This window comes from Trachypithecus francoisi, unplaced genomic scaffold, assembly GCF_009764315.1.
Source record: "Trachypithecus francoisi isolate TF-2019V2 unplaced genomic scaffold, Tfra_2.0 Lachesis_group8, whole genome shotgun sequence".
Lineage (NCBI taxonomy): Eukaryota > Metazoa > Chordata > Mammalia > Primates > Cercopithecidae > Trachypithecus > Trachypithecus francoisi.
Window position 1 is genome coordinate 113,351,988 of NW_022681473.1, and position 27,594 is coordinate 113,379,581.

The 27,594-nt window shown below is 48.1% G+C and overlaps 1 protein-coding gene across 5 annotated transcripts in view; it reads left to right on the plus strand.

Moving 5' to 3' along the window:
- The window catches only part of PKNOX2 (PBX/knotted 1 homeobox 2), a 272,502-nt gene that overhangs the window by 215,164 nt on the left and 29,744 nt on the right, over positions 1 to 27,594 (plus strand). For all 5 annotated transcript variants that reach the window (XM_033204400.1, XM_033204404.1, XM_033204403.1 and 2 more), the window contains 2 exons: positions 8,772 to 8,943; positions 21,076 to 21,264. In XM_033204400.1, coding sequence (XP_033060291.1) covers positions 8,772 to 8,943; positions 21,076 to 21,264 — 361 coding nt within the window. The remainder of the gene's footprint in view (positions 1 to 8,771; positions 8,944 to 21,075; positions 21,265 to 27,594) is intronic.

A 27,594-nucleotide genomic window follows, 5' to 3' on the forward strand; every position in this document is an offset into this window, starting at 1 on the left:
TTTATTGGAGTGGATGGTGTCAATGTTGCCCTGAATTTAAAAAGTGCCCACGCACCATTCCAGGGAAATGGAGCAGGCATTAATTGATAGTTTACTAAGTGCCAGATACTCTCCATGTTCCTTCATTTAATCCTTACAGGAACCTGCATGAGAGGTGTTATCCTTGATGAAAAAGGAAACTGAGGCTCCAAAAATTCAGTGACTTACCCAAAGTGTAGCTTATTTCAGACCACTCGGCTTCCCACCCTAAATTGTGAGTGAGGTTAAGGAAGAAACCCCTAGCATTTGCTGTGAGGGCTCAGAGGAGGCGATGGTTTATCTTGCTGGAGAGACCAATGAGGGGAGCCTGCACAGAAGGAGTGTTGGCCTGGATGCTCAGGTCATTGGAGGGGACACGAAGAGACACAGGACCAGGGAATTGAGGTGGAAGGAGCAGTGGGAAGAAAGGCACGGGCACAGAAAAGCATAGGGCAAAGATGGGCACAGGAAGGCACAGAAGTTTGCTTTCCATGAGCTGCTGAAGGACAGTAGTGACCATTCCAGAGACCAGGGTCTGCTGCCCTCTCTCCCTCCAGCCACCACCTTTCTCTTCTGAGTCCGTCTACAGGGGTGTCCAGTCTTTTGGCTTCCTTGGGCCACATTGGAAGAAGAATTGTCTTGAGCCACACGTAAAATACACTAATATTAACAATAGCTGATGAGCAAAAACAACAACAACAAAAAAAAAAAAGCAAAAGAAAAATCTCATAATGTTTTAAGAAAGTTTACGAATTTGCATTGGGCCATATTTAAAGCCATTTTGGCTCCATGCCACTCATGGGCTGCGGGCTGGACAAGCTTGGTCTAGGCGAGATACTGAAAAGAGGCTGAGGCCACATGATGAAGAGCCTGGAGTGCCCATCTGCGAGTGCTGGCTTCATTCCACTGGCATCCAGGAGAAATTTTACTGCACTCCTCTGAGAGGGCACTTGTTGCGGGCCTTCTACGGTGAACAGATGCCCCAGGAAGGGGTTGGGGGTCTGTTCGGGAAAGTGGTTTCTAGGATATTCTCTGGTTCTGAGATCCCAGTAGTCTCTGGCCTGGGTACTAAGAAATAAAGGCTCGGCCGGGCGCAGTGGCTCACGCCTATAATCCCAGCACTTTGGGAGGCCGAAGCGGGCGGATCACGAGGTCAGGAGATCCAGACCATCCTGGCTAACATGATGAAACCCCGTCTCTACTAAAAATACAAAAAAAAAAAAAAAATTAGCCGGGTGTGGTGGCAGGCGCCTGTAGTCCCAGCTACTCAGGAGGCTGAGGCAGGAGAATGGCGTGAACCCGGGAGGTGGAGCTTGCAGTGAGCTGAGATGGTGCCACTGCACTCCAGCCTGGGCGACAGATTGAGACTCTGTCTCAAAAAAAAAAAAAAAGAAAGAAAGAAAGGCTCGGCCGGGCGCAGTGGCTCAAGCCTGTAATCCCAGCACTTTGGGAGGCTGAGGCGGGCGGATCACAAGGTCAGGAGATCGAGACCATCCTGGCTAACATGGTGAAACCCCGTCTCTACTAAAAAATACAAAAAACTAGCCGGGCGAGGTGGCGGGCGCCTGTAGTCCCAGCTACTCGGGAGGCTGAGGCAGGAGAATGGCGTGAACCCGGGAGGCGGAGCTTGCAGTGAGCTGAGATCTGGCCAGTGCACTCCAGCTTGGGTGACAGAGCGAGATTCTGTCTCAAAAAAAAACAAAAAACAAAAAAGAAAGGCTCAAAACGCTAGTCCTCAGGCAGAGTTTCTGGAAAGGTGAGCTTTTGGCAACTTGACAGCCACTGTGTGTCGGTAGGGCATAGGTTGGTAGCCAGAGTGCCACCAATCCCTGCGTGCCCCACCTCACCCCACCCCACCGGCCAACAGCCTTGTGTGCTCTGAGTGGTGGGACCCCGGCCAGGCCTCTGGTCCTGCTGGCCCACGCCTGAAGATGTCCACCAAAAACTCTTGCTCTCCTCCCATGCATTCCGCCTCTGGATCATCCATCCTTGGCCCAACAGGAAGAGACAGAGGCTCTGTCTCCCCTGTCCCCATTAGAAGAAGCAGCGCGGGTTCAGGGATGGGTTGGGCACTGACCCTGGGCTTCCCTCTTCCCACCCCCAGGAGGGTGAGAATGGCTGTAAGGAAGGTGCAGAGGGAGCCAGGGGGCTCCAAGGTCAGTCACAGGAAAGGAGGTGGATGGCCCAGGCAGGCAGCCACACACTTGGCTGGACCCATAATTGAGGTCTGCAGTCCTGGCCAAGGTCACAAGGGAAGGGACGGCTGAGAGGCTTAGAAGGGACAGAGTGGCATGACTGTGAATCACAGAGTTTATCACCCAGAAAGAGAACTCAGCATTCACGTCTCCCCTTGCCGGTGACCACCCTCACCCCTGCTCATGGCTGGTGCTGTTTCTGTCTGCATATCCACTCTCTGGCTGCCTTGTGTTTTGCATCTTCACCTCTCCGAAGCTCTGTATTTTTGCATTCTTTCTAACTTCTTTTCTGTATCTGCTTCTGTTTCCACTCTTCCCCCAAGAAGGAAGAAATGTTTTATTTTATTTTTTTTTTTAAACCCAGGTGGTCCAAAAAGAAAGAAAGAGAAATGACAAAGGACCCAACTACTTTTTTTTTTTTTTGAGACAGAGTCTCAATCTGTCGCCCAGGCTGGAGTCCAGTGGCACCATCTCAGCTCACTGCGACCTCCGCCTCCTGGGTTCAAGCAATTCTCCTGCCTCAGCCTCCCGAGTAGCTGGGATTAAAGTCACGTGCCACCATGCCTGGCTAATTTTTAGTATTTTTAGTAGAGACAGGGTTTCACCATGTTGACCAGGCTGGTCTCAAAATCCTGATCTCAGGTGATCCACCTGCCTCAGCCTCCCAAAGTGCTGGGATCAGAGGTGTGAGCCACCACACCCAGCCGAGGACCCAGCCATCTTTTTTTTTGAGTACTTTTAATAAAAGAAATTAGCTACAGCCACATAGGGGAACTTTAAGTTATAGATGAGCTTAAGAGTTACCAAGGAAGTTGTGGGGTCCATTCCAGAAGGCCTTTAAAAAACGTTAGGGCAATCTGTCAGCCCAGTTTATGTTAAGAATATCTGTCTTGAGGTGGGGAGGAATACGTGGGCTTTGGTGAATCTTGCCTGCCCTGTGATGCTCTCAGAAGCTTTGGCCTTGATTGAGGGGTCTCAGCCTTTCTGTTGCTAAGAGAGAGGGTGGTGCTAGCCTCTGCACAGGGCTACAGCCAACATACTGCCCTGTCTCTAATCACCTCTCCCGGGGACAGCTGCACACACCTTGGCCCCACACTGGGCATTCCAGACCAGCAAATTTGGGTGATGTAAAAAACACGAAGGCAGAAATGTCAGAAGTAATTAAACCAAACGATGACTTAAACCCCTGTAGAAATCAACACATCCGGTTTAATCACCTTCTTAAGCTAGCGCAAGACTGCAATTCTATGGAGAGGGGTTCTTTATTTCTTTGGATCGTTAACAAGAACTGCATATCTTGAGTTTGATTTTAGTTCAGATGCTCCTGGGGAGCAGTGATGAGGGTAGGGGGTGGAGGGTGGGATGGGGGACTCAGAAAAGAGAAAAGAAATAATAAAATGTTATTCGCGATCATCTCTTCTTCCCCTCTCCCTGAGCTGAGCCGCGTCTCCCTCCTGCCTGCCTCTGTCCGCACTCCTGGTGAAGGCGCCCGCCCTCCCAGCACCCAGGCGGAGGCGCAGTGCTGAATGTGCTAAATTAGGCCATTAGAGAAATTCATTTCTCTTTATTAGTCTGTGTCAAATCCTTTTTATTAGTGGCTGGAAACGACCTCTCTTCTGCAGTAAAATGTCATGCCAGTTCACTCCTTTTATTTGTTCTGCACTGACGAGGCTCAAACTCTCACTGAATTAGTGCAGAGAGATTTATTTCCTCCAAATTTTGAACGGCTTAAGAGAGATTGGGGTGGAGGGGGCGGTCGGGAGGGAGGTGACGTGGGGGGAGAAGAGTGAAGAAGGGGTCTGGGAGGGAGAAGGTGAGCTCTTATGGAGGTCACATGTCCTCAGCTCTTTGGATATAAAGTCTAATGACCATTCCTTACATCCCGCTCATCGTCATCGACACTCAGCACTGGACACCAAGTGTCCACATCCCTGCTTCTAGCCCATGGAGGATATGGACCCAGAGAGGAAGCTATCTGGACAACGGGAAGAAGCACTCCTGAAAAACCATTTTGTAGTGGGACAAACTGAGGCTCAGGGAAGGCCAAAGTCTCTCCTCTAACTGGGAATACTTCTCCCCACCCATCCCTGGTTCACACAGGGCCATTTGTATTGCAGGTGGCTTTGATGGCAGCTCTCATGGGCCCTGCCCTCAGGGTGGACCCCCAAGCCTGCAGTCAAGACTGCTGGGAAGAACTTTTCCAAAGTGGCTGCCAGCCTCCTCTCATGCTTTAGGGGGTGATGTTGGAGGGTAGCTTAGAAAATACAGGTCAGCCTTTAGGCAGGTACAGACTGGGCACCTGGGGAAGGGTAAGTGACTGTCCCATAACTGTGCTGGGAACAGCTTGAGAGAAGCCCAGGACCAAGCTGCAGCCGCGAAACCCCTGGCGTCGCTGGGAAACAACCTATCAGGACGCAGTGCAGTGTCTCGGGGACCCCCGTGCATAAGGTACAAGGTAGTGTCTGGGTTTATCAAGCAAGCCAGGGGGATGGAGCCTGGGAGCCACAGGCGCCCCATGGACCATGACCATGGATCACAGGAAAAGCTGTGGGTGATCTCAGGTGCCATCTGAGCTCTGAGAGACCAACAGGGCTCTGGGATGAGGTGGGAGGAACCAGACGCTGGAGTCTGGGGAGGCTGGGATAGGAGAAGAGAGGATCTGGGGCTGACAGTACTGCTGTCTGCCCTCCAACCCTGACTGCTCAGGTTACGGAGCAGCTGGAGAGAGGGTGCCAGGCCAGTACCTGTGAAGTCTGCCCTACGCTCCATGGACTCTTAGTTAACTTGGAGGGAAGGATGGGCGGCATGTTCCTTTCTTCTGAGACAGCAGGAGCCACAGAAGCCACCCCCAGATATGCCCCCACATACATACGCATAGCCATTCTGGGGAGATCCGACACCTGGAAGTGAAGGAGGTTTAGAAGACAGACCCTGGCTGTGGTTCTGCAGGGGAGGTGCATGTTCCCTGGTGTATGTGACAATGCCTCCCACCCGATCCCTGCAAGCCCAGCTCTGTCACGAGGTACCTCATGATGTGACTCCTGCTGCCTTTTCAACCTCATCTCCCTCCACTCCCTACCTGCCCACCTGGTTCCAGCCACACTTGGCTACATTTTGTTCCAGAAACGTGCAAGCTCATTTCTGTCTCAAATACTTTGCTTTTTCTCCTGCTGGAATGCCGATCCCTTAGCTCTTTGCATGACTACGTCTCATCATCCAAGGCTTAACTTAAATGTCACCTCCGCAGAGAGGCCCTCCCTGACCACTCTAAGAAAAGCTGCTCCTCCCCGCAGAAGCAAGGACAGAAGCAGAGGAGATCACCCTTCTCTCCCTACCCAAAGCCTAGTGCTAGTAGCTGGCAGACACAGTCGTGACAGATCTCTCTTCCTTACCCCACATGCCACTCATACTGTGTACACAGAAGACATCATCCCTGCACACATACACACGTATTGCATACAAACAGCACAGAGAACATGCACACTGTGCTCACAGCACACAAAATCAGCCCCCCAGTTACATACACTACCCATCTGTGCATATATACAGCATTAGCACAACACTGTGTGCACACAATGAAAACACACAGGACCCCACACACTTGCTCTCATTGACAGCCTGCATACACCCTTGGTGCACACATGTGCATATGCACGTGCACGCACACACATGCACACACACACACTTTGTCCCCTCCCTCCAACTAACCAGTGAGAAAGGAATGTGCAGTGACCGCAGCTGTCCTGGGGTTGGGGCAGGGGCTGCACCCCCACCACCTGGCACGATGCTGTGGATTATTAGTTCCTGGTAATTTAGTGCCCTTGTACAGAGTCGATTTGTGCCTTTCATTCCTAATTGATCTAGTGGCTGTTTAAATGGCAGCAGGCATCTGTTGAGAGTAGGGAGGTTCATAAGGCGCAATAATTCATAACACCGTCTGGAATTTGCCTTTCATGTCCCTCAGCTAAACCACTGCAGGGCTCTGCTTAAATTACAGCCACTGAGGCTTTCTTTGGTATTCCACTCAGGGCCAGGAGAATCTTGCATTAAACTGGGATCAGGTTAGATTAGACTATAATATGCTGCAGTATTAGTGGCTGCAAATGAAGACTTATACTGGAGTTTAACCCCTTCACCTGGTTTTCTCTTTGTCTTCAGCCGAATGGCTAAGCTAACCCATTGTTTTCCCTACCAGCTTCCTGGTAGATCTTTCTCAATGGATCTTCTGGGAATTTGGGGCAGCGAATAGGCCACCCTTAAATATTGACACTTTTTTTCTGCAGACTGCACACCCAGTCTGCAGCCCTGGGGCCCAGCAGTTTAGGCATCAGCTTCCAAAAGCAGGGTCGGGGAGAGAGTGTGCAGGGACAGGCTCTGCCAAGCTTAGCAGCTCCTCTGGAGCAGGAATTTCTCTTTTCCTCCCTCACTACCCCTGAGTCTGAGTAGAAAGAGCCATAAAATGCAGGTGAGTGTGGATGGGGGGACACTCTTTCTGTCTTTTTATCCAAAATTGTTAGAATTCCAAGATGAACAGGCTCCTAGGGGTTCCCCCACCCACTTGCAAATACCATATAGGCTAGATATTCAGTCCTTCTCTGTGTGCTCAGTCATGGGGTGCTGGAGGGGAGACTATGGTCTGTTTGCCTTACTTACTGTGTTCTCGGTAGGATGCGGTGGCTCACACCTGTAATCCCAGCACTTTGGGAGGCCAAGGCAGGCAGATCACTTGATGTCAGAAGTTTAGACCAGCCTGGCTAAAGTGGTGAAATCCCGTCTCTGCTAAAAAAAAAAAAAAAAAAAAAAAATTAGTCGGGCGGTAATCCCAACTATTTGGGAGGCTGAGGCAAGAGGATCACTTGAACCCTGGAGGCAGAGGTTGCAGTGAGCCAAGATCATGCCATTGCACTCCGGCCTGGATGACAAGAGTAAGACTCTGTCAAAAAAAAAAAAAAAGACTTACTGTTTCAGTATGGTAGCCACTAGCCACATGTAACCTCTTAAATTTAAAGTAACTAAAATTAAGTAAAATTAAAAGTTCAGAGTCCTAGTTATGGTAGCCATGTTTCAAGTATCCATTGGCCTCAAGGGATTAGTGGCTGCCATATGGGGCAGTAGAGATTGCAGAACATTCCCACCGTTGCAGAAAGTTCTGTTGCACAGCACTGGCTAGACCATCCCCTTGGGCAGAGGCATGGGGGCCAGGTTCAGGTCCAACACACATTCCTCCTTCTTGCCCAGCAAATGGGACTACGTCCAAAAAAATTTAAAAAATAAAAATTAAAAAAACCTACATTGCATAGTCCCAGGAGTCTGGGGAGACAGACCAGAGAGGGATGTGCAGATGCATTTTTGGAACCGCAGTGGAAGGGAATGGGGCTCTCTGGAGTCCAGTGTCAACAACCCATGCACTCGCATGCACACATACTGCAGAAATAAAGGTGCTGTGGACTTATACATGCAAATACACCTACACACATATAACATATATATTTACCAAATACTTTTTGGTAAATCCACATACATCTGACTAGACTTCGGACATATAGTGATAAGTAAGGTGAGCTAGGTTCCTGCCCTCATGTAGCTCACAGTCTAGTGAGGAAGGCAGACAATAAAACAACTCAGGGACTATCAGTGTAGGTTTGGCAGTGGGGGAATGGGGGTCAGGAGTCAGAAAAACTTTCAAGAGTTGCTGATCTCCAAGATAAGATCCAGAGAGCCATTTAGGTAAACACTTTGGCTCACATATAGATGTCGTAGAACCCCCAACCCCGACCACCACACACAGTCTTTTCACTCATTGATTCCTTCATTCACCAAATATTTATTAAGTGTCTGCTATGAGCATGCATGCCAAGGTCTCAGGGATATCAGGATCACTAAGTCAGGTAGAGTCTTGGAGGAAAACAGTGAGCAAATGATTTGCATCACATAGTGATGTAAATAATCATTGCATCATTGTGTGATGACCTAACGCACTGGGATATCTGACCTAAACTGAGTCTACCAAGACTCAGGACAGGTGGAGACACCCGCCCACCACGTGTGGATGAGTCTTCAGGCTCACGTATGTCTCCTGCGTGCACTTGCAAGCACACAAGTGTTTGTGCACATCTGCCACCCTTAGCTGGCTCCAGAAAGCCAAGAATGGATCTATGACCTACCGCTAATGTTCACATCCAGGACTTCTCTGGACACTCCCCACCTTTCCTTCTTAGGTTGACTCAGCCAGAAATGGACACCTACTTCTTGGAAGGCTTATAACCCTTCATCCCTCCCCAAATATTCATGCAGTTTATCTGACCAAAGAGAAAAGGTAGGCGCCCAGTGGGTAGGGACAGGAGCCTCTTAAGCCCAGAAGCTGGAAGAGCAGACCCTCCTTGCCAAGGCACAAAGTGCTGCCATCTAGATTGACCATGGGGACTGGGGATGTTATCAAGGAGTGGGACCTTGGGAGAAGTTAGGGGAATATGGGCAGGGGAGTCTGGTGGCTTCTGAGCACAGGTAGCAGCACGGTCTCTGTGTGTGCGCATGTGTGAGCTCTTGATGTCCCCGCAGGCACCCTCTTTTCCCGCTCCTGACGCTGCTGTTTGAGAAATGTGAACAGGCCACCCAGGGCTCTGAGTGCATCACCTCCGCCAGCTTTGATGTGGACATCGAGAACTTTGTCCACCAGCAGGAACAGGAGCACAAACCCTTCTTCAGCGATGACCCAGAACTGGACAATCTGGTAAAGACCCTCCACCCTCTACCCTGGCTAGAGTCTTCCTACCCTCTCATTCCCTTCAAAATGCCCTAGAAATGATCCTTTCATTAATTCACCAACAAAAGATTTTGAGTGTCCACCTTGGGGCATGTACTAGATGAACCAGTCTTGCCGCCAAGAACCATTTTTAAATGCCTTAAACCAAGAGTTCCATGCACAGGCTTTGCTGCCAAAGTTCTGCCCATCTATGCCCAGGGTGGCACTAGCATCTTAGCACCCATCCTTTTACGGTGCAGACAGGAGGAAAGAAGGGTCGTAGCAGCCAGAATATCTGGGGTAGCTGTTCTGAGTCCCGGAGTCCTGGCATGTTAGCAAATCTGTCTTGGGCTGTCCAGAGAGGAGCTAATAGTTGATGTGCTACTGTATGGAGGATGAAGGTAACTGATGTTGGAGCACATTAACCGAGAGAAAGACCTGATATCGATGTGCTGAGGAGACCAGTGGAGGACCCGTTCATTCTGGGGACAGGGTAGATCAGGCTCCCAAACCTAATTTGTCAACTAGATCATGACCACAGTTTTATAAAAATACATATTTCTAGGCCACACCACCTGGGAATTGTGATTCAGTGGGTTTGGTGGGAGCCTGTGAATCTACATTTTAAAAAGTTTCCTGAGCACTTGCAATCATCATTAGGTTTGGTGACCACTGGGTCGGATGACATCTGAATTCTCATCTAGTCCAGGGATTCTGTGGAGAGAGCAACAGAGAGGTTGCTCTGTTTGTCCATTACTCTAACTAGTCATCTTGGAATTATTAACCACAATTCTTTATTTTTTGTGGGTGGATTACCCAGATTATGCACAGTGAATTTGGAAACTCTGGAAAACTCTCCCCAACAAATTGATTAATGATGGTGCTGTCTTCTTGCATTTAGAGTTTAACTGGTACCTACTTTCAAACGGGAAACAGAATTAGAAAAGAAAATGTAGTTCCAGAAAGGAAGAAAACACACACACACACACACACAGACAGAGAGAGAGAGAGAGAGAGAGAGAGAGAGAGAGAGAGAGAGAGAGAGAGAGAGAGAGAGAGAGAGACACACACTGCATCTGCAGAACAGGTGTAACTGGCTTTGGTATTCTGTGCTGTGAATTATCCACACCACTGCTTCTCTCAAGAGCTGAATATGTGACTGGATGGAGTCCAGAAGAGCTGCCAGGAGAGCCCACCCTGGCCTGAAGCTTTGTGAAGTGTCACAATGGGTGGAATGTTTGAAGAGCGGAGGAGGCCTTGCCAGAGGATAAGCGCTTGCTTGCTGTCGGGAGGGTCAGTGAAGGCATCTGAGAGCCCCAAAGCCACCTTTTTCTCATCCTGGGGCATCCCTTTTCCTGGCTGGGATTGGAAGTCCCCTTCCCAGGAGGCAGGTCACTGTCTCTCAGGTCTCCTGGGAAAGCTGCCCTATGCAGGTGCTCCAGTTGCAGGCTGGTCTTGCTCTGCCCTGTGCTCTGACTGATCAGAACCACAGACTGCAGTTGCAGAGCAGATCCTCACAACCTAGACCCATGGTAGCCAGGGGGCCAGGAGATGCCGCAGCCATTTCTGTGGGAACGGGGATGGACCTGGGAAGCAGGGCCCACTCCCCTCATTTGGCACAATAAGAAACTGAGTCCTAAGTAGGTAAGGAAATATTGAAAAGTAAACTGGGTAGCTAATGTGAAATAACTTAGCTGTTAGAGGGAGGAGTCCTGGGGGAACACATTTCTCATGCCCTGCCCACCACCACCTGCCAGGTGAGCTCTGGAAGACCCACCAAGGACAGCCTCCCATCCTAGCTCAGCCTGGAAAACGCCCAGGCGGCCATCTCCATACTCTCTCCCGGCCAACGTGATGTGGGTTCCCCAGAGTTCTGTTCATTCAAAGAATCATATTTAGAATCAAACAGAACTTGGTTGAGTGTCTGCCATGTGCCAGGCCTGACCCAGGGATGTGGATGCTGTGGAAGCTGCCCTGGTGGCCCCATACTGCCAGCGTTCCCTGGTCTTCCATCTCAGGCACTGGGCTGGGAGTGTCCAGCCAGTGCAGCAATGATTGGACATTCCATCCACCTGGGTGCACCTGATTTACCTAGTTGAGTTAGCCATGGTCAATGACTGGTTGATTGACTGATTATGTAAATGGAGAGATTTGAAAGAGCACTCTCTGAGCCTCACCACTACTATCTGTGTGATTTGGATGACTTAACTCCTTTGAAGCTCAGTTTCCTCATCTGTAGATCTCACACACCTATCTCGTGTAATGGTAATACAAAATTAATGAGATGGCTCTGGGAAATGGCCTTTAAAAATGCCTGGCATCTGGAAGGTTAGTCTCAAGTGCAGGGCCCCTCCAACAAGGTGCTCCAGTTCCTCAACCTCACATCCTGGCCACCAAAGAGACCATGCGGCCGGGACCCTGAGACGTGATGTGGGGAGTCAAGCAGTGCCCCTTGCCACCCCCACCCCTGGTCCTGTGTCAGGAAGGGGGAGATAAAGAGGCCAACTGCAGGAGCCATCATTAGAACAAGAATCATGTAGCCAGCACAGCCGAGATGCACATAATTAGAAATTAGAAAAAGGTCAGATCGCGTCATTATCAGCTCAATCAGCTGCCGAGTGCCACAGCCAGTTAATTTGGCATCTGTATTTTTTACAACCCCGCACACGTAGCCCAGCGGACTGTAACTCTTTATCCGGACAGATATACTGCGCAGCCGAGCAGGGACATAAAATGAGAGACCCCAAGCAAATGAGCTGAGATAATTGAGAGATTTATTTTTTATATATATGTGTGTCAGGGCGGCTTTCCTTTGCCCTTGAATATTGACTTTCACAGGGATTGTCAGGAGGGCACTTGGGTCCCCAAAAACTTTGTCCCTTGGAAGTTCTTCTCTCCCCCAGGGTCCTCAAGCCCCACTCGGGCCCTGCTTTCTCTCAGGCCCTGTAAACCTGTGGTCTCCAGCCCCACCAAGCCCCCCATTTGAACTCAAATCCTCCCCGTCCCCAGCTGGCCACCTCCCTGTCCCCCAAGCAAGTTGCCCTGTACCACACTCCCCTGTGTCCCAAAGTCCCCAGGGCTGCCCTGAAGATCAGAGAGGTTCTCAGATTGTAGATTTCAGTGGGAACCTCCCTCCCTGCATTAGCCACCTGCTCCCACAGCACCCCTACCAGAGAAGAAACAGATTCATGAACCATTAGAGGGAAAAGCCCTAGAGAGGGCCAGGCACAGTGGCTCACCCCTGTAATCCCAGCACTTTGGGAGGCCGAGGCAGGCAGATCACATGAGGCTAGGAGTTCGAGACCAGCCTGGCCAACGCAGTGACACCTCATCTCTACTAAAGATACAAAAATTAGCCAGATGTGGTGGTACATGTCTGTAGTCACAGCTCCTCGGGAGGCTGAGGCATGAGAATTGCTTAAGCCCAGGAGGCAGAGGTTGCAGTGAGCCGAGATCATGACACTGCACTCCAGCCTGGGCAACAAAGTGAGACTCCATCTCAAAAACAAACAAACAAACAAAAAGCCCTAGGGAGAAGCACGTCCTACCTCCTTTTATAGCCTGGGATGTAAGTTCACAGAAGGAAGTGACTTGCCAGGACCAGAACCCAGGTCAGCTGACTCCTGATCCTCCGCTCTGCCCACAACATCACACCACCATTCCTTCATTTGCAAATAAAAGTGCCCCCGATCTCTCTTTCCCTGCACCCAAACTGTAACTCCCCGTTTCCGGAGGACGAGGGTGGCTTTCCACCCTCATGGTGGTCAAACTGCAATGCCCCTGACTGGCTCCCCTGGGAAAGGCCAGCTCCATCCTTCACTCCCTCCACTCCCATTCCCACAGCCACAGGCGCTCACCAGGCCAGTTCCTTAGCTGGGCCCACAGATCCCCTCCTCAGGCCCACCAGCCTCTGACTGGCAGTTGGTAAAGTTTGTAAAATTTGCAAGTTCCCCAAAACCCTTTGAAAGGTAAAAGCTTTTTGTTTTATAAAATCTGATTTACGGGCCCCCGGTGCAGGGCCAAGGTTTTATATATTATGCAAGATTTCAAACCGTGGCTGTAAAAAGTACGGTTTCAGTTTCATGCATGGAATTTTTTTATGTGTAAATTTTTTAACATTTATGGGGCACGTTTTAATGAGACTCTGGTGTGGCTCGAGGGACAGATTACGGCTGCCTGACCACAAAGCCAGCTCTAAAATGGGGCCCCCTAGGCCCCTGGGCCCACTCTGAAGAGGCAGGGCCAGAGGCCGGAGGCTGTGGATAAGGAGGCACGTGAAGGAATCAGGCCAGAGCTCTGGGCCCAGAGGCCTCAGGCCAGCGGCATTCAGAGACTTAGCCACTTTGGCCTTCAGTCCAGGCTGTCTTTGCCTAGACAGGAGCAGAAAATCCCACAGACACCAGGAAAGGGAAAGGAAATGGGAATCATCAATGCTAGTAATAACGAGCATTTATAGAGCACTTACCAGCTGCCAGGTACTGCTCCAACTCTTTTACATGTATTATCTTGTTTAATCCTCTTTCTAAACCCACAAGGCACATGTTACTATTATCCGCATTTTAAGAGGAGGCAACTGGGACAAGAGATGCAGTCACCACCATGCAGCTGGTCCATGGCCCAGGCAGGAATCAAACACAGTGCAAGACTCGCGCTCCATGACCACACCCAAAGCAGCACTGGAGCTAATATCTTCTTCCGTCTTTCTCTGGGCCAGGTCTTGTTTTACATTTTCTTCTAGCCACATCTCATTTAACCCACAATGCAACTCGGAGGAGTCACTATTATTATCTTAGTTTCCAGGTGCGGAAAGTAAAGTGTAGAGATTATGTCAATTGTTCAAGGTCGCCCCATAGGTGGAAGACCCAAGACACCCAAGACCTGAAGCCCTGAGTGTCTTTTTTGCTATTTAAGTCTCACAAGAGCCCTGTGAAGCAGTTATTATTATCCCCATTTGACAGAGGAAGCAATCAAGGACTGAGAACCCTATAGCCAAGAAATTACATAGCTGAGATTTGAACCAAGTGGATCTAACTCCCGAAGCCCACCCGCCTTCCTCGGTGCCACTGCATTCCCAAATTCTGAGGCCATCAGAAGGAGAGTGCCAGGTTATTGACTCAAAAATGATTTAACTCGTCTTGTGTGATGGTTTCCATAAAATATTTGTTCTGTCTGCAAATCATCAGGCAGTTCTCCAATCACCAGTATTCACCTTTTTTTCATGTCCCATTTTTTGTTCTAGTGACCCCACACTTCCAACTGGTCAGGCCAAGCTGGCCTGGTCTGGAAAAATTCCTGATTAGATTTGAGCGTTGGCAGCCACAGTGACCCACAGGAAATATCATAGCACGTTAAGGAATGTGTGTTTGTAAATTCCTTCTTCTGTCCATGAGGGAGAATAGTTCCAGCTTCCCAATTTGCAAAAAGGAAGGAGAGGGTGAAAGGAATGTGCCTGCAAAACAAAGATGCCTCCCTAATTCCTGCATGGAGCTGAATGGGTTCCATAATCTCTGAGCCTCAATTTCCTTATCTCTAGGAGAGAGATAATATTGCCTGTGTCCCTGTGGTGACGAGACTCAAATGAGATAATGGAGAGAAAGCATTTTGTAAATTGTAAAGTGCTGTGTATACAAATGTTTTGAAAGGCAAGAAATTATTATTGTCAAGTGGAAAGGCCACGATCCTGCAAGAGAAGCAACCACTGAGAGAGGCATTTGATGACGGAGGGAGGACCACATTGGTATGAGGAACTGACATTTATTGAATGGCTACTATATGCCCAACACATTTGCATACATGATCTTACTCAGTTTTCACAACAACTCTAAAGTGTAGGTATTATTGTCATCTTAATTTTGCAGATAAAGTTTAAACTACTTGTTCAAAATACCCAGGCAGAAAATAACCAATGTGGGACATCAGACCACGTGGCTTTATAGAAAATAGGAAGCCCCATTTTTGTGTTCTTTGCTGGAACTGTGAGACTTGTGTACAGTGGTAGGGGACTAAAATGTGAGGTTGCATTTGTTTTGCTTTTCTGACAGAGACTTCTTAGAAAAAGAGGGCCAAATCAGTATTCTGAAAGAGAAGGGAGGGAAAGAAGCTGAAATATGAAGCTGGGGAGAGGAATTAAGGATGCATTCACCGCATTTGGTGGTGATGTTAAATTAAGTGGCACTGTTATTGCTCTAGACGATTTGGAATAAATTTTCACATGACCCTGATCATTTAGAAAAATAGTTTAATAAATCAGAGTTTTCTAACTTAGAGACAAAAATCCAAAATTGTAAACACAGGGAGAGGATGATTTACTAAACACAAATATGGGGGCAAAAAAGACCCGGGGAGTTACTGTTTTTTCACTGGCTGAACATAGAATAGCAGTGGAAAGGCCAATGGGATATCAGACATTATTAGAAGAGATTATTTTTACAACTTGCATGCATTTGGTTTACTGTGGTTTATAAAGCATGTTTACATCATTATCTCCTTTAGCCCCTTTCAAATCTTGTAAGTTAGAGATGAACATTATTCCCATTTTACACGTAAAGAGACTGAGGCTCAGAGAAATCACGGAATTTCCCCAACGGCACTCACTTAACAGAGAGTGGGCCCGGACTCAAATCCAGGCTGCCTGACAATGAACCCACAGTGTTCCTGCTCTGCCAGGCAGCCCCCCAATATTGATGGTGGTGCCTACCTTTCTAATATTGAACAGGTCCTACATATTCATTGCTTCAGAATACCATTATGATTTACTCTACCTTCTTAAATCTTTAAACCAATTCCATTAGCCCATAAAAAAGTAATCCTTCAGCTGCATTTTATTAGCCCAAAGGGTAGGTCCACTTTTGGTGACTGTGCACCAGACCTGGTTTAAACATGCTATGTGTGTATTTTATTTGAGCAAAGCTCTTCTGAGTATATTTTACTTTTGTTTTACTTACCTGTATTTTCTGATTTTATAAAGTAAGTATAAATTGGTTATGTATTTAAAATAAATGAATAGATATGTGCACTTTTCTATGCGTATGTATGCATGAATATATGTATGTGTGTGAGAAAGAAGGAAAAAAGAAAAGGAAATAAGGGAGGGAGGAAAGAAAGAAGGGAGGAAGGGAAAGAGAAGAAAGGTTTAAGGAATGACGATTGTTTTTGTCTAGAGAAGAGAAAGGCCGGGCGCGGTGGCTCACGCCTGTAATCCCAGCACTTTGGGAGGCCGAGACAGGCGGATCAGGAAGTCAGGAGATCAAGACTATCCTGGCTAACATGGTGAAACCCCGTATCTACTAAAAATACAAAAAAAAAAAAAAAATTAGCCAGGTGTGGTGGCGGGCACCTGTAGTCCCAGCTACTCAGGACGCTGAGGCAGGAGAATGGCGTGAACCAGGAGGTGGAGCTTGCAGTGAGCCAAGTTCATGCCACTGCACTCCGGCCTGGGCGACAGAGTGAGACTCCGGCTCAAAAAAAAAAAAAGAGAGAAAGTTAATTGAACAACTTGTTCAAGTCAGTTGGCTGGTCTAATACGTGGCATATAGTAAGACTCAATACTTGTTCAATGAATAAAATAAAATTAAAAGAAGTGGTGTTGATAGAGGTCCTAGAAGTTCCTTGATGTTCTTGGCACCTACAGAAGGCACTTTACATTAAGGCGGGAGAGATTTTGATTGAATATAAGGAAAAGCTTCTTAATCAGCAGATTAAGAGAATATGGAGATGGTCCGAGGCAATAAGGTCATCTCCCAGGGACCGGGAGAGGCTAGAGGAGAAGATGCAGCCTGTGTCCTGGTGAGTTTGGATGGTGCAGCCACCTAGAGGCTGGTCCAGGTCATCGTGGGGGGTTCATTCTAACACCATCAGGCATGAATTGAGAGCAGAAGTCCTGGTAATGTTCAGAGAGTCAGAAAACGTAAGGGACCTGACAGTCCAGCCCTCTCCATGTGCACATGGAGAAGCAGGCACCTGTGTTGGTGAGGTGTTCCGACCCCAGGGGGCTGTGCCAAGAGTGAGAGATGGGAGATCAGAGCCGTCGAGAAAAGGCACATTACCAGGAAGATTCTGGAAATCCTAAACTTTAATGTCTCAAAAGCTATTTGGCTTCCTAGAACCCCATACTTGCTGTCACTGAGCCACTTTCTCCCAAACTATGTACCCTTTACATTGTCACTTCCTCTACCTACATAATCCTGAGAGTCCGTCTTGAAAGACAAGGCACACAGGTCAGGGGTGGGGCAACCTGGCTTCATATCGCTCACCAGTTGTGTGACTCTAAGCATGGAAACATACTATTTTTGGATTTTATTTTCTTCAAATGCAAAATATGAGCAATAACGGTAACTACTTAATGAGATGGTTGTGTGGAATAAATAAGGCCTGGAATGGGCTTACCACATTGCCTGAGACATAGGATGAATAAGAAACGTTTGGGTATTATTATCAATCCAGCAACACATATCTGTTAAGTAGGTTATCCTGTGGTCATTAGACTGAGAGACATAGACCAAGGTGTTCATGGCCAAAGTCAAGTAGAACATTAGGCAAGAATAAATCTTTATTAAGTGCCTAACTCCACTTTGGGGTGCAAATGATCCATTCTAAAGTCACCATTCTCCTCTTTGCTTAGGATGGCTCAGTCTCCCTCAGTCTCAGCCTCACGGAGGTGGCACTTCTTAGGAGGAGACCCTGTGACTGAGCCCTGCATGACAACACACAATCACTGCTTTCTGTCTTTGAGTGACACTTGGTCTAATTTAGTACTCCAAAAACCTTTAATTAGTTGAGCACAATCCCTGCTCATCAGACAAGCCACAGGCCCAGCCCAGGGAATGTGGGCTCCCCACTTGAAATGCCGATAAGGCACAGAGAAGGGTGTAACGCTGGCTTCAAGCCACACTGCTCTACACACACCTCACAGTCACAGTTCTCTGGGAGAGATTTCCTTCCTTGTTTCCATTCCTTTTTATATTGTCCAAACTCTCCTCTAGGCGTCCAGGAGCTAGCCAAAAGCTAGGAGGGTGGGATTAAATAGAGATCCCATATATTGCTTGCGTCAGCATAAATGGATCTGGAAAAGCAATAAGCATCACCTTCCCCCGCATTTTTTTCTTTTAATTTTGATATAAATGTAGATTCACATGCAGTTATAAGAATTCACACAGAGAGCTCCTGATTCACATCTTGTATAACCATAGCACAATTTCACAGCCAGGAACAATCCACCAACTGTATTCGGATTTCACCAGTTTTACATGCCCTCGTGTGTGTGTGTGTGGGTGTGTGTACATGTAATTAGTTCCACATAAACATTGTTATAGTAAGGTACAGAACAGTTCCTCCCTCCCTCCTCCACTCCACCGCTGTCAACCACTAATCTGTCTTCCATCTCTATAATTTTGTCATTTCAAAAATGTTACATAATGGCATCATATAGTATATAATCCTTTGAGACTGGCTTTTGTCTCTCAGCAAAATTTCCTTGCAATCTATCCACATTGTTGGGCATATCAATAGTTCGTTCTTTTTTATTGCTGAGTTATATTCCATGATATGGATGAATTACAGTTTCTTTATCCATTCACCCGTTGAAGTACATTTGGGTTGTTTCCAATTTTTGACTATTAGAAGTAAAGCTGCTTTGAACAATTTGCATACAGGTTTTTGTAGAACATATGTTTTTATTTCTCTGGGATAAATGCCCAAGAGTACAATTGCTGGGTTACATGGTACGCACATATTTAGTTTTGTAAGAAATTGTCGTACTGTTTTCCAGAGTGGTTGTACCATTTTACACTCTCACCAGCAATGTCTGAGTGTTCTAGTCTCCAGTTCCTCGCCAGCATTTGGTGTTGTCATATTTTTTTTTTTTATTTTAACCATGCCAATAGGTGTGTAGTGATATCTCATTGTGGTTTTAACTTGCATTTCCCTAGTGACTAATGACATTGAATATCTTTTCATGTGCTTATTTGCCATCTGTATATCCTCTTCAGTGAAATGTATCATGTCTTATGACCATGTTCTAATTGGGTTGCTTGTTATTTTACTGTTTTGTTTTGAGAGTTCTTTATATATCCCAGATACAAGTCCTTTGTCAGATATTTGGTTTGCAAATATTCTCCTCCAGTATGTAGTCTTTTCATCTTCTTCACAGGGTCTTTTGAGGAGTAAACATTTTTAATTTTAACAGGGTCCGGTTCCTCACTGGATCATCTTTTTTTTTTTTTTTTTTTTTTTTTTTTGAGATGGATTTGCGCTCTGTTGCCCAGGCTGGAGTGCAGTGGCTCGATCTTGGCTCACTGTAACCTCCACCTCCTGGGTTCAAGCGATTCTCCTGCCTCAGCCTCCCAAGTAGCTGGGACTTCAGGCATGCAAAACCACCACTGGCTAATTTTTGTATTTTTAGTAGATTTGCGGTTTCACCATGTTGGCCAGGCTGGTCTCGAACTCCTGACCACAAGTGATCCACCTGCCTCGGCGTCCCAAAGTGCTGGGATTACAGGCATGAGCCACTGTGCCCGGCCTGGATCATGCTTTTGGTGTCAACTCTAAGATCTCTTTGCCTCAGCCTAGATCCTGAAGATTTTTTCCGGTTTTTTTAAAGAGGTTTATAGTTTTATATCTTACATTTATATCTTTGATCCATTTTGAGTTAATCTTATCTAAGGTATGAGGTTTAAATCAAGATTCAGTTTTTTCGCATATGGATGTCTAATTGTTCTAGCACCATTTGAACAACCCCCTGTTGAAAAGCAATTTGGCAATATTTATCATAATCCATAAGAATGTGCATAGCTTTTTTTCCTGTCACTTCTGGGAATTCATCCTAAAAAATAATGCAGGAACATTTAAAAAAAAAAGCTATAAGCTTAGAAAATATTCACTATAACATTTTTTATGAAATTGAAAAATTGGAAGTAATCTAAATACCTAACAATAGGGGACTGGTTAAGTATGGAACACGCATGAAATAATATGCAACATTTAAAAATATATTTACTCAATAACTTTCACCCATTCAGCAAATGTTTACTCTATATCCATATGTGTTGGTGCTGAAGATAACATGGTGAGCAAATTAGACATCATCCCTGCCTTCTCAAAGCTCATAGTCTAGAAGAAAGGATAGAGAAGACAATTCTGGCACTTAAAAAAATAGATTTGCTAAACTAGGGGGAAAAAACAACAAAATTGCATGCACAAGGTTATTGAAACTTTGTTAAAATATATGTGTGTGGGAAAAAAATCATCATTCTTTAGGGTGATTGGATCAAAGACAGGTTTTTTCACCCTGCCTTCCATACCTTCCATAGTATTTTCTTTTTATGATAATAACAGCAGTAAAGAGCAAAGCTTCAAATAGCTTCTTGCCATGAAAAGGTTAGGAATGTCCATTTGAAGAGGCAGCAGGCTCTTGTACAGCAATCCAAAGGGCATGGAAAAGGCCACAACAGACAGTGAGGTAGCTGGTGCCCAGCTAAGTCATGTTGGATTATTCAGTCCATCAGCAAGTATCCACAGAGCGTCCACAAGGTAACGGGTATCCCATGAGGCAGTCAGAATGCATGTTTAAGAATAGACAGTCCCTGAGCTCTAGGGGCACTTATAAGAAATTCTGATCTTCGTCTTCCTCATGCTTGCCTGGTCCTTCACACCTCACAATGTGCTACCAAGTATACGCCCTCATACAACACTCACAACAAACCTGTAAAGTTGTCAGGGAGAATATAATTATCCCCATTTGTTAGACACTAAGGCATAGAGAGCTTAATTAACTTGCCCAAGGTCACACAGATAGTAAATGACAGGCCCGGGGCTTGGACCTGGCCTTCCATCACTAAGGCCAGTGCCTTTCTCAGAATACCACAACTGCCTCAAGAACAGCTGTGATAACAGAGGGCTCAGAGCAAAGAAATAGTCAACAGAGAGCCATCACTAGAACTGAAGTCATGGGGATGAGAAGGCACTGCCTACCGCTTCTGGGCCTTTTGGCCAAAATCAAGTGTAGGAAGCATGAGCTAGGGCAGGGATGGGCTCCCCTCCCCTGGGGTAGTGGGGGCTGGGGGTCCAGGCAGTGAGGGGAATGGGATGCAAATACCTGGGCTCACCTCTTCTCCCTCTCCACAGATGGTGAAGGCAATCCAGGTCCTGAGAATCCACCTGCTAGAGCTGGAGAAAGTCAATGAACTCTGCAAGGACTTTTGTAACCGTTATATCACCTGCCTCAAAACCAAGATGCACAGCGATAACCTGCTCAGGAATGACCTAGGGGGGCCCTACTCCCCCAACCAGCCCTCCATCAACCTTCACTCACAGGTAACACGCAGAGCTGGGTCCCATCTCTTAAGCCAGGCTCCTAAGCCCAGCTCTGGAGCCAGGCGTGGAGGAAGGTCCCCTGGTGATCTTCATTGGGTTAGACTCACTGGATCCTTTGTCACGAGGGCCCTCCTCTGATGCATTCCTCTTCATATCCATCAGGACACCCAATCCCTTTTTTTACACACACTCTGCCCTGCCAGGGCATTAGTATTCCCTTGAAAATGACCGAATCAGAGAGGGAGCCAAAGTCATTCCTGGCTTCTTGGCCCAAGGTATCCCCCAGAATGAGCACCAGAGCTAAGGAGATGGAAACTCTCCTGGAGGATGAGCTGGGACTGGGCTCAGACATCCCAGCCCCACAAGCTTCTTAAGAGGCTGTGGCTTGCTGAGCCATCTGCATTTCTGGGAACGGGTATTTGGGGAAAGCAGTCATTCCCTGAATCCTGCCCACCTAATGGGTGAAGCCAGCTTCCCATGGGCCTGCTGCTCCCTAATCATTCTCCAGGCATTCACGCTACTCTGGCATCTCTGTCCCCCTAAGGTTCAGGGCCATGGTCAATGTTACCTCAAACCACCCTGTTCCCAGGTTCCCCTGCCACCTCCTTCCTGAGACCTGGGAAAGGCAGAAATGCTGACTACACACTTTGGGCAAGAACGGGCTTTCCCCTCCAGGGCAGAATATTTTCCCCAAACCTACACACCAAGAAAGCTGCCTGGCAATACCTTCCCCCCCAACTCATGGGCATCTGCGTAAGCCACAGGCTTGAGACTTTGTTTCCCTCCCACTGAGCTCCCGAGTCCTGGAAGACACCTGGAGAGTCCCCAAGGAGTCCTCCGTAGCCTCTTCTCATTAAACAGTCAGGCATGGGGATGCAGGTAAACTTTCTAGAAGTGAGTGCCGAGAGGTGCTGGAAGTAGTCCCAAAGAAAGACTGTGACATTTTTGTCCCTAAACCCCTAAGGAACCACCCATGTACTCTGTCTCCCCAGATTGGTAGAGTCAGGGGAGGGGACAGGCTGCTTCTAGAAGGCCAGCCTCGTTTTGCACATCTTGAAAACGAGCACAAAAGATACACTCGGTATCACATCCAACCCACCCCAGTGGGCTCTTTGTGAGACTCGGTAGTGAGTACTGCCCAGGACATAGGGCAAGAAGTTTACTTCCTCTTCCTCTTGCTTGAAATCACCAAGTCACTTTATTACAGATCTAAAAACACCCACCCAGGCTTCTGCCTGCTAATATTCTCTTGAAATAGACTCATTCCTTCAGAGTCTTATTGTACTTTCCCTTATGATCAAAATTAGCAAGAAACTTGCATAAAAGAGGACAATAATTGCTCAACGAGCATCTCGTTTGTAATTTATTAGTTTCTATTATTGTGGGTTACCATGGTGACGCTGCGCAGTCCCGGTGATGGGAGAGATGCAAGATAGGAGCTGAGGAGGCTGTGAGGCCTCGCCAAATGGAGATGCACATTTTTATCAGTAATTTTCATGAAAATAATAAGTGAGGAGTTAATGAGATGGAAAGCCATCCTGTGGCTATTGTGAATTTTTTTTAAGTGTTGATCTAATTAGAATGCATCGGTCAGGAAAAGTAATGAGGATTTAGTGCCTCACAGAGATGTGAGGATCATATCAGAAAATTAGCACAAGTCTTTGGAAATAATCAGGTCCTTGGAGAGGCACTGGATTTCCCCTCTTGGGCCCTCCAACTCCACCTCGGGCTCTGGAGCTGGGGGTGCACCAGGGTAGTGGGGGAAGGAAGGAGGGGCAGAGGGCTTAGCAGCCACCTCAACCCCCGCAGGGTTGGAGGTCTGAGACTGACAAGTCAGTCTGCAGAAACAGGGTCACTGGAGAAGTGGGGTTTGCAGAAAAGGATAACGTGGGCTCTGGATGGTGAAGGTCTCAGAGATGCCGCCCCCTGCAAAAATCAGTCCCCCTGGGGAATCTCAGCACTCAGCCTTCTGAGCTTTGAGGAAAGGGGAAAGAATTTTGATTCCTATCACTGGACGCATCAGATCTCTGCCTGGAAGTGAAGCTGGCCCCGGGGTAGCCACGGCAGAAGGGCCATTGATCAGCTGGGAAAGAGGAATCAGACAATTGGGTGATGGGGGGTGGGGGATGCGAGGCACTGAGAAAGAAAAGACGCTTAGTGAGGGATTCCTACTTGGTGTTACTCAAACTCGTCCCTGCGTTTTCTGTGACTGCCACGGCCTGCTTTGTGCAGGCTTCAGGGGTAAATACGGTGATTACACATAGGCTACGGCAGGAGCTTCCTAACCTGCTCTCCTGGCCCTCCCTCAGCCCACCTGCACACCCACGCATCTCTTAAGCCTCTACTGCTGGATTCATCTTTCTAACTTTGCTCATGTCATTGGCCTGCTCAGAAACCCTGCTTGCCATGCCCCTGGGCGTGGGAGGGAGGGCCTTCACTTCTGTTCACCTGACATTCAAGGCCCTCCTAGGTCTGGCTTCAGCCTTCCTGGCTGGGCCAGTCTGACTGCTCGAGGTACTGTAACCGTCATTCCATGCCTGTCTGTTTGGGTGACACCTCCCCCCCAACCCCATCATCTCTGCACAACCAAACCCAGCTTCTTCCCCATGGGTAGGAACAAGGCTGCTCACCCAGGAGGCCTCCCTGATGCCCCATCCAGAATGGACGCTTCCTGCACTCTACTAACTGCGGCAGCTTGCTGAGCCATCGATACGGCAAAAGTCACTGTGACTTTATATTATAGATGCTTGTGTTCATCTCATTTTCCTATCCTAGATAACACTTTTTGAGCAGAGACAGTATTTTACATGTTTGAAATCGCCAAATCACCTTATTATAGACCAAAAACAGCCATTCCCAGCCCTCTGCCTACTGACAGTCTCTTGAAATAGACTCATCCCTTCAGAGTCCTAGTGTACTCTCCCTGTAACCCCAGCAGTGGCTACCACAAGGTCTTGTGCCAGACAGATGGCCAGGAAGTATTTACTGAAATAAATAATGGAATGAGAGAGAGAAAGTTGGGGGGCCAGAGGCAAGGGGAAGCCAAAGGAGGAAAGGAGAAATAGGAAGAAAAATAAAGGGAAAGAAAGCCAGATATGCAGGGTCAACATTCAGGAGGGAGGTAGAGACAAGCTGAAGAATTGGAGGAAAAGAGCAACAGAGAGACAGGAAGACACACAAACGCAGGAAAAGGGAGACGATACTGAGAAGGACGGAGGGAGAGGGGAACAGCAGCAAGAGTGAGAGCAAGTGAAAGGACAGTGGATGTGGCTCAGTATGCAGCCAGGGTACGAGGAGGCGGGAAAGTCAGTAGGATGTGCTATGTGCTGCTCCTATTGTATTACTCAAACTTGCCCCTGCATTTTCTCTGACTGCCACTGCCTGCTTTGCTCAGGCTTCAGGGGTAAATATGGTAATTGCACATAGACTATGGCGGGAGCTTCCTAACCTGCTCTCCTGCCTTCTCTGGCCATCCCTCGGCCCGCCTGCACACTCACACATCTCTTAAGCCTTCCCAGGACAGGCCCCTGTCATTGTCGCACTAAGGTAGGGGCGGGGGCTTGCATGGGCTCTCCCAGGAAGGAGAGGCCCAGGGTTGCTAAGAATCAGGGACCAGAGACTTTCAGTATAGGATGCAGGTCTTGGGTTCAAGACACAGGAGCCTTTGTGGGAGAGGAGAGAGAAAAGGAGCTTGTGTGTGTGTGTGAGTGAGTGTGTGTGTGTGTGCGCGCGCGCACACACACACGGGCACATGCATTCGTCATGGTTCACCCTTAATCCCCCTGGCCTGAAATAGCCTCACTGAGCATCAGCCTGGCCTGGGGAGGGGTATCTCCCCTCTGGAACATGATCCTCTGGATCAACATTCCAGCCGCCTGCCAGCTTTGTTGCAAACTGCTGGCTCATGGTTTTCCCTGTGTGCTAATCATCCAGCCTTGTGTTGCAAAGTGGGAGACATTTTTGTTTTCAACTTGGTACCTCCACTCCCAGATGCTATGCTGTGTCCTTCATCTACATGGATGGGTTGAGTGTTTTCCTGCCTGGCCTTCTATTTCTCTGTGTGAGTCTTCTCTGCTGGTCGGAGTGGAGGTGGGAAGTAAGGGAGACTTTCCTACCAAGCAAGGGACTAAAGCAGGCTTTCAAAGACCTGGACCACAGCTAGATTTCCCCCACCCTAGGAACCCATCCTGTGCTGCAGGCACCCAGTGACACACAGGCTTCCTACTCCTCAGAGCCCAGACTTCTTGTCAGGGCAGCATCCTCTGTAAGGAGACTGGTTCTAGACCTGACTCTGGGTTCTCCTGCCCTTCCTAGAGGGTGCAAACAGAACTATTCCACCAGAGAGACCTTAACTCCCGCCTCACTCAAGTAATAGTTTGACCTGAAATTCATCCTTTTTTCTCTGTGGAGATTTAAGCCTCAGCTCTATTCCAGGCAAATTGGATTGAATCATGGTTCTCATTCAATCGCCAAGCATTTGGGGGGCACTCACTGTATGCACTGTGCTAGGTCCTGTAAGAACAGACACAAGCCCTTGTCCAAGAGGAGCTCCCAGTCTCAGTGGAGACAGCCATGAGTCGCAATGAGGATCTAGATAAATCACGTCAGCCTTGAAATGCTCAGGGTCAAGAGTATAGAGGAAAGGAGCAGCCGAAGAGATGGGGAGAGGAGCTGCAAGCAGGGATTCTGGATTGGGCGATGCACACGTGTGGCTTGAGGTTGCCCCAGTCTCTACTCAGCACCCTTCATCCTTCCTCAGAGAGGGACCAAGTCCCAGACTCAGCCCTCACACCTTCATGGCCACTTTGGTCCTGCTCCACAATAGGATAAACAAACCTCAGTACAGAGTGGAGAGGCCAACAGGAGGATTTCGCCCATTATTTTTGGAGAAGTTACAGATTCATTGGCCTTGGGAGGGCTTCCTGGGGGAGATGGCATTTCAGGCAGGCCTGGCGAGAGTTGGTAGCCTATTTGGCAGCCTTTATACAGGTGAGTGTTTCCAGTGTAGCAAGAAGCCTGGAAGAAGGCGAGGAACAAAGAGAGCCAATCAGAATCCCTAGAGAAGAGATGGGGTGGAGGGGCTCATTCATTCACGCATCCTGCATCCATCCAGGCACCTCTGGAGCCTGCTGAGTTCTGGGGATATAAAAATGGATGCGACACAGTCCCAGGTCTCCAAGTGTAATGATGGAGTACCTTGAAGTCAAACGTGTGGGAGTTCTGTTCTGGGGCTGATAGCGGTGGCTGACTGCTAAAGACTTTACACGTAGTGGAGAATGTAGGCTGGAGACAAGTCAACTGAGTAGCCACATCTTGTATTGGTCCAAGAAGAGCTGGCAGAAGGAGGGGAGCCAGTGAACATTTATTAAGCTCCCCTCTGTCTCAAACACGGTGTGTTCTAGGTGCTTTCCACAGATTATCTAATTTACTCTCCATGACAGGCTGCAAGGTACACATGATTTTCTCCATTTTACATCCAAGGAAAGAGAATCTGACAGAAGTGAAGAGCCTGGCTCAAAGTCACACCCCTAGCAAGTGGTGGAGTCTGGGATGGGCCACTCCAGAGCCAATGTTCTTCTTGCTACATGGGGATATGTTTTTGTGACACATGGGGAGAAGAATCAGGGGTCCTGGGACCTAGGTGGGGAGGGATGACCCTACCTAGCTATTGGTCAGGGGGTTAAGGACTACGGAGGAAGAAGCCAATTGCTAGGAAGCAAGAATTTGGATTTGCTAGTAGACTGGAAGTAGGAAAATGAAAAGGACAAAGTTGAGGCCATTCTGAGATGCTAGGCCCAGCAGCCAGATGCGACTGCAGCTCTGTGCCTCCCAGCAGAATAGGAAGGGGGCTAATCAATACATCCCTACCCGGGAAGGGTGGCACTTGCCTATTGACCTCTAAGGAATTTTGGATTTTCCAGATTGGCAGGGGGCCAAGGGGATAGGGGGCCATCACCTCAGCCAGGACCCTAGAGGTTCTGCCCAGTGGCTAAGCATCCTGAGGACAGGACCCCAGAGAAGACTGGATGGAGCTGGGGTAGGGGGGTGATCTGCTCTGGAAAGATCACTACTTAGATGGACGGGGGCATCTCTAGACTGAAGCGGAATAAAATGAGCCACACTGCCTGTCACAGGCATTAAAGCTGTCTCTTCTGCGGGTTCCTCACCCCCAGCCCTGCAGCCATGGAGCCCAGAGACCAGAGGGCGGCCTTTGCCACCAGGCTAGTGAAACCTGAGCACTTCTCCCGCCTGAGAAGGAATGTTCCTTAAGAGCAGCAGCTGCTGCTTGTCCCCACAGGCCAGAACTGCCTTTCCCTTGAGACCAAGGCC